General features: G+C 41.6%; 1 protein-coding gene across 1 annotated transcript; it reads right to left on the reverse strand.

The window, feature by feature from the left end:
* Positions 1-774: 774 nt before the first annotated feature.
* Positions 775-6430, reverse strand: LOC145415671 (pro-resilin-like). The gene is made up of 4 exons (XM_080284886.1): positions 6371-6430; positions 1718-1798; positions 1007-1188; positions 775-832 (listed from the first exon to the last, which is right to left on the reverse strand). The coding sequence occupies exons 1-4, from the start codon at positions 6428-6430 to the stop codon at positions 775-777; spliced, it is 381 nt and encodes a 126-aa protein (XP_080141012.1).
* Positions 6431-7824: the final 1394 nt, after the last annotated feature.

The raw sequence follows: 7824 nt of genomic DNA on the forward strand, positions 1-7824 counted from the left end.
CACGAGGTAACGTGTGAAAAGTGTATTGTTCGTGCTGTACAAGTGTATGGTATCAGAGCTTGAAAGTGTTAGTTGAATAAAGCGGAATGTTAGTGGATATTTACAGCACTATGCGTACCGAGTATGACACAGTGAGGAAAAATACAAACTGCATTTACTGAAACAAACCCTTCCATTTACATGATAAGAATGAAAAGCACCACCGTAGCTATATGACTATGACCTAGAAATCAAGAGCAAGTAGAAATTAAATATGGGATAGAGTTTGAGAGGCTGCAAACTCTAATGAAGACTAGGTGATAACTATAGAAAAAAGGTCTCATTAGTTAATAATTTAGAGAAATGAGAAAGTGATGGCATCATCAACTATCAGTAGCCAGCATAATTATGTTTACTGTACACTCACAGCCAGAAGCTTTATGTACAACTGAAAAACTCATTCCTTAGAGTACTGGAATAAAATAAATAACCTTGAGACTAATGTGAAATGGTTAAAAAATAAATAAATAAACAGTAAGAACTAACAAGGCCTCCACTGTTAGTATGATGTATGAAGAGTTGCAAGAACACGCCAGTATGAGGGGAGCGTGACGAAATAGTCAAACTATCACGAATGGCTGAAATTAGGGTGAGGACAGACGGAAGCGGAGGGTAGGATGGAAGCAGCTGAAGAACGCCAGAGAGTGAATGCGGTTGGACGGCACTGAGGTAGGACGTGATGGTGGTGCCGAGAGGTGCAGGTGAGGTGGTGTGGGAGTGTAGGGATGGTGGAGTCTATTGGTAGCCACCACTGGCAGGGGCAGGGGCGGGGTATTGAGCCTCACCCTCGTACCTGCAACACAACAATGACGTCACCACCACTATTATCACACAAACACACATGACATACTTGTTGACATCATATAATTCATGTTTGATGTACCTGATTACATTGTACAAGTGCTAAATAACTGTTTATATTTCAACGTGCTAGACAAGTGTTATATACGGCATAAATGGATCTCACTTGACGTCGGCGACGTATCCCGAGTCGTGGTCGGCGGTGTAGGACACAATCTGGCGGCGACCGTCGGGCAGCAGGACGTAGTACTCGCCCGTCACCAAGTTGCCGTCAGAGTTCTCGCTGTGGCCGAAGTCGTTGCCGGAGTAGTCGTCCTTGACGGCATAGCTGAAGTCGTAGGGCATCCCCTGGGGATGAGAGAGTAGGGGTAAGTAGGGGCAGAGGTTAAGGGCATTCCCTGGGGCACGAGAGGGTAGAGGTTATTGAGGGGAAGAGAAGGCAAGGTAAGAGCACTCCCTGGGGCACGAGGGACTGGGGGTCAGTGAGGGGCAGAAGGGGCATGATAAAGACATTCCCTAGACACAAATGGGTAGAGGGTTAGCGGGAGACAAGGTAAAGTCATCCCCTGGGGCACAATGGGGAGCAGTGGAGGACAGGAACGGGGATAGAGACGGATGCAAGGAAGGCGAATGATGAGAGAGGATGGAAGAAGACTGAAGGAGGGAGGAAGGAACCTAATAAATGAACAGAGATGTGTACCAACACAGGCAACGTGTGGCAGGTCAATCATTCCATTAGACAACGTTGATATTTAATGAACTTACAACAGCCATAGTTCACTCAATGTATTACAAGGCAATGATGAGTGATGGAAGTGTAGTGGACTGCGACGTAGGATGAGACAATAACTTGTGGTGTGAATGTTATGAAACTCACGGGTTCCTTGCCGTAGAGAGTGTCGGGTCTGGCGGTGACTACACCAACCACCACCAGAGCCACCAAGGCCACAACCGTCACCTAGAACAACAATAACATTAACATAACGAACCAGCACAACAAAATCGCAAACTATCTCTTAGCATCATGCATCAGACAAACTGTTACTTTCGTAGTAGTTGTAGGAGTAATAGCAACCCCTAGCTCATCTGAATGTGAACCCAGTGGACTGCAGGCTGAAGTTTCCCTTCTGCAGCCCATCCTCCTCCTTTTGAGGACAGGGAGGGAAATTGGGGACGCTTGTATGATCAGGCAGCAGATCCATCCGGTCATAGGTGTTATCACGTGAAGGCGTCCCTGTCCAGCACCAGCTGTTATTGTAATTTTGGAAACAGTAAAAACTTGATGGGGGGGAGGGAGAATCAGCAGGAAATAATAATAATAATAATAATAATAATAAGTAACACAAAGCTTTCGTTTCCTAAACTGAATAAAGCCGTCTGGCGTTATCCAAAATGAAGTAAAATGGAAAGTCATCATACTGAGCTGAAAGGGTTAAGTAAATATATATATGATCAGTAGCTGGTTTAGTTTCATTTTCCTCAGAAATTAAATAGAAACAACAGTATTTAAACACTCAGTGGCTCATTACGGTTATTTTGTGAACATATGATTTGGTAAAGAAAATGAAACTGAAAGGACTAGCGTCTTTAAATGTATAAACATTTCAATTTTTTGTCAGTTATTACTTTCTCATGTTGATCTAGCACAGGGCATGGTGAGTGTGAGTTCATGGCTTGTGGCGGAGCTGTAAAATTGTCAGATACTAACAGCTCTATTACTAACACTAAGATAGCTAAGGCGTAGGCAAACTTATCAGTCGTTATAAAGTCCACTGCAGGATCGGACCCATTATCCTCGGAAGGAGGGTGAGAACTAGAATTAACTCGGCATGCAAGATAAATACAAATGAAGAAGGTCTTTGAGTCTGTGGGGAGTTATTCATTAACTATCCACAGAAACAGAGCCGGTGTATTATGCAGGTTACCACAGTTACTTCCTCTACGTGTTACCCCAGGTACTCAATTTACATACTCCGATGCCACCGAACTGGCAGCTTCATAACCAGCAATACTTTGATTACTTGGCTACCGCAGTGGTACTAAGGCTGACTTTCCACTTTAAGCAACGTAGCCAGCATTTACAGCGTGCGTTTCAATAATGACGTAAAAAAAAAAAAAAAAAATAAGGGTTGCCTTCTTTTCGCGCTGTCATTTAAAACAACTCGGCCCTGTGAGATAAACAGCCTTAGTGAGAAATGATAACCTTAAGAGCAGCCATGATGAATAAAAACAGAAGTGGTGAGGGGAGGAGCGGTGAAGCCAAAGGCACGGTGGAGCAGTGTGACGAGTTTCTCCCCTGCCTCGCTTATATACTCAGTAACCCGCCACCCTCACACCTACCATTCCTCCCTCCTTCTCTCCGCCTTCCCTTCCTCCCATTTTCTACCCACGTTCCCTCCCTATTGTCACCTTCCTTCCATCCACCTTCTTTTCCTCCCTCTCTCTCCTCACTCACTTTTCCACCTGACCTTCCCATCTTCCTTCCTAACTCCTCCAATCAACCTTCTGATTCCTGTCGTATATCTTCCTTCCTAGTGTTATTCTTTTGTTTCCTGTTCAACCATCTCAGGTTCCTGTAACTCACTCTCAGATCAATAAAACTGCAGTCTGAGGTCAGCTGGAATAGACTATTAGAGTTTTCCCAACCATGAGAAGGTTAATGATACTACAGTATATTGCTCTTACTCTAACTTGGCCTAAAATTACCTTCTCCTCACCTTGAGAGCTGTATTGTAACAATAGATTAACACTAGATCACGAAACTAGTCACGAAGGGGTGGTATGAAAACAATGTACGGTCGCAACATCGTCCTATTTTTTTTTCTTTTTTCTTTTTTATGTGTCCGACTCTGAGCATAGGCTTCACAGCCTGCTCCCAAGGCCCAGTAGTCCTCCTACATATCATACACCTCTATATCTGCCACTGAGATATGTGAAATAAGTTACAAATGACGAAAATCTAGGCCGAGTTAACGTGGAAGTCACTCTTCATGGCCTCATCACTGCACAAACTCCTTTCTTTTCCTCTCCATTTGTTTTGCTTTTTTCGTTCTTCATCATTCTTAACTCTTTCAACACAACATTATTTTCTTCAGGACACATTTGCTTTAGTTGGTTGATTTTGCTTAGCTTTTTGGGGAGATATGTTGTGGTTAAGCAGTGTGAAACATTAAGCCCTCAGTACCATGCCAGTAATTTTTCTTTTTACATCATATAACTTTCTGCATCGCCATGTGCTTTTACCCAACTTAGGGAGCGGCTCTCGTTAAGAAGTGGTTAGAAACAATCCCCACTAACCTCTTCAACACGGTCGTACGATTAGCTTATGGGAAACCTCTCGTTGTCTGTACTTCTATCTGTTTATTGCTTGACGCTGCAGCCCGTGAGAGTTGACTTCGATCAAAGGACTTCCAGGTGTTTCTCTCCCAGTCCAGTAACAATACCAACCTTATAACCAGGGTGTGTGGCGGGGGTAGCGCGCCAACCCACAGCAAACCTCTCAGTTCTACCTGGCTGAAGTAATCAGTTTTTATGCACTTCTTTAAATTGTTTAGAGGACCTCTCTCTCTCTCTCTCTCTCTCTGAAATAATTTACCATCCAGTTTGGGAGTATTGTTAATAATTCAGCCTAATATACTTAAATTTATTTATACTGAGTTCGTGACCAAATACTCAACAAATTTCTACTTTTTTTTTCCAGGAAACTATAGATTTTCCAGAATTGTAGTGACAGCACTGTTTTAAAGTCGTAGCCTATGTTCACGTCAATGCAATATTTTCCTTTCTCAACTCGCAATAAAAACTAAAAATTAGAGGGGAAAGTTCTTTGAAAGTTCTAGTAGTACTTACAGTAAAACTACTGCAAATAGCAAAATACAGTAAACATATAAAAAGAAAATTAAAACTTTGGGATCTTAAGTCATTGTTTTTTTTTTTTTTTCGTTTAAGCGGGGATAACGAGTTTCATGAAAAATGGTACACTTAGTTCACTGAATTCATGTTTAAATATTTGCCCATAGCCTAATATCAATGTCTTATTGCGATAGACGGCGACGCACTGTTATTTGTACCAGGACAGCGACAGTCGTGCAAGTATAACTTCGCTCAACCGAATGGCATGTCAGTTTAGGAAATAGCTAGAAAACTTTCTTTAGTATTTTTCCAATATTTCCTTACTCCTACAACGCTTATTATTTCTTGCTCATTCTTTTAAATTCATTCTTGCTCAGCCACTCATCCACTTAAATTTACGCATGTATGATACAGTTCACCCTAAAAAGATGGCCGCCGCTCAGATGAGATGTGCTTTTTATTCTGTGTTTATTTTTGTGTGCGTTGCGATTTTCAGAGTCTTTTGGGGAATTGAGTGTCATCCAAGGGCTCTCCAATATCCCCTGCTCGTCTTATAGTAAGTACAGACCCTGGAAGCAATTATTTCTTCTGAAAATGTCTAGAAACCGGCGTTCAATCAAGCTTTCGTAGGCCTAACCAGTCTTAAATCCATTCATTCGCCATTAACACCGTATATGAATGCCATTAAATCTCATTCATAGCTTATTGACTTTACACGTTCTCCTCCCCCCCTTTTTTTTTTTATTGACTTTGTCTGTATAGTTGCTATGTGTTTCACAGTTAATGGTTGAGTTTCACCTATGTTTTGTTACGGTAGATGCACAACACCCAAGATTTGTTTTCATCTGTTGGAACTGGGCCCTTTCCACAGCTTGAATACTAAGTCGTAGTTGCATGAAATTCGATGAGCCTTGGTTATGAGTTAATAGTGTATCTCCTTGGTTACTAGCCAAGTCAGCCCGATCCTACAACAATTAGCCATCAATCGAACTAAAAAGAGTCACAAGGTTCTTCGTCAGGTGAAAACCAACCAACCATAACTTTCATTTTTCTCATTTACTCCAGTTTTATCAAACCTAATATTAATTACCGTAGTGTTGAATGATTTACTATTTTAAATATATGGTAATCTCAAACCACTGACATATTTAGGTGGTATTAGTACCGGTATATATTTCATTTCATTGTTACCAAGCCTGTAATTATTTAATCCAAGCCTGTTTACCATTAATTCTGCTATTATCAAACCAGTTATCATTTAAAGTAGTGTTGGCAAACATTTCATAATTTACTTAAGCATTGCCATGTTTAGAGTCTAATCCCATCTTCCGGTGTACCATGATTATTATACTACTAGTGCTTACTCGCAAAAACTTACGGGACTAACTAATTGCCTTTCTATCACAGAATGTTTGCAAATACCATTAGTTTTGTTTCCATACCGGTACTTAGGTTACAATACCAATTCTGACCAAAAAAAAATCGAAAAAGTTATTTTCGCATACTGTATTTTCGCGTGTCGCTATTTGGGACAATATCACCCCGTTCCGTCACGCGCGATCGCCAATTTTTATCTGCAGCGATAGCCGGCAGGTCAGTGAGTGGCCAGCGTTCTTCCTGTTCTGGCGGATTTGTTAAAAGGAAGCATTTGGAGACATAAAAGTGGTATACACCATACAAGGTATTTTGACATGGAGAACCCAAATCTGCCATCAACTGACACCTGAGGTGGCGCCATCTAGCGACAACTTTAGTAAAAGTGCTTAAGTTAAGCCCAATGAGACATATAAGTGGTCCCATTTTAGGTTATTTGACATGGAGAATCCAAATTTGCTGTCAGCTGACACCTGTGGTGGCGCCATCTAGCAGCAGTTTTAGTAAAAGTTCTTCATTTAACCCGCGCCGTCCTGGCGACGTGAATTAACGTCCGCACATGATGTGCACTCATGTCCCGGCGACGTGAATTAACGCGGCAACATTGCAAGGTCCCTAATTTGCACAATTTTCAATTTTCGCGAGTGATTTCGCGAGTGATTTTTGGCACGTATACACGGGACACCTTCCTCTATTCCTCTACAAGATGCCAAGCAGGGACAATGCCTTACACCGCATAATCTCTCCCCTCCCCCTGCACGCCATTGTCTCGGCAATTCACCTGTTACCAGTGACCTGGCCAATAAAGACATTCAGGGCCAGAGTGATTCCCCAATCAATGACAATGTGGAGAACAAAGTTTACATAGCAATAGAGGAAGAAACAGTCAGAATGATGATCAGGTAATGTGGGAAAAAAAAGGTCATGAATGGTGATGAGTTAGTGAGTGAAACAATGCTTATAATGCCTATATTACTGTTTGAAAACCAATATACTCTTGTACTACATATAAATTCGTACCAAGTAAATAAATAAATACTGTTTATGAGTGGATAAAATAGTTACCCTCCCATAAAACTCGTTTTCTTTGGTGCCAGCCTGTTAGAAAACCCAGTCAGGTAAGGAAGTACTCGTACCTAAATCGAGTATTTTAAACCTCAGGTGAGTGATTTCTCTATGAATTTTCGATGTTTCTCACCAAAAGCGGATGTTTGAGCCAAAAAAAAAAAAAAGTCCAAAAATGTCGGGACTGGGGCATACCACTGCCCAGAAAACGTCGCGATGGGGCGGGTTAAGCCCACTGAGACATGAAAGTGGTCCCATATAAGGTCATTTAACATGGCTAGCTACTTTTTATAACACTTTTTGAAACGAGCCTCGCTGCAGGTCCCAGAGGAATTCTACTTTTTTTTTTTGTCACATACAGGACTGGTGGTATTAGCGGGGGTATTTTTACGACATCTCGGCGGGGTCTTCTGGTAGATCAGTAAAGTCTGCTTTTATGAAATTCATATCCTTAAACTGTTCCCTGCCCCAGCGGGATATGAACCTAGGTCTGTTTGGACTGCAGGCCACCTCTCTGCTTATTCGGCCACCTCAGTCTTCCCTTGTAAATTGCTAATGCAAATATATTAATAATATAATGATATCAGTATCATAAAAGAGAATGTTAAAATGTAATATTCAAATACATCAGTAAGGGAGAGGTTCCACGAAGACCTCAAACATTAAGAGGCCGAAACATCTACTGGAAACGTG

The sequence above is a fragment of the Coenobita brevimanus genome, chromosome 103 (genome assembly GCF_032717465.1).
Source record: "Coenobita brevimanus isolate Jiangsu-jjx chromosome 103, ASM3271746v2, whole genome shotgun sequence".
Taxonomy (NCBI): domain Eukaryota; kingdom Metazoa; phylum Arthropoda; class Malacostraca; order Decapoda; family Coenobitidae; genus Coenobita; species Coenobita brevimanus.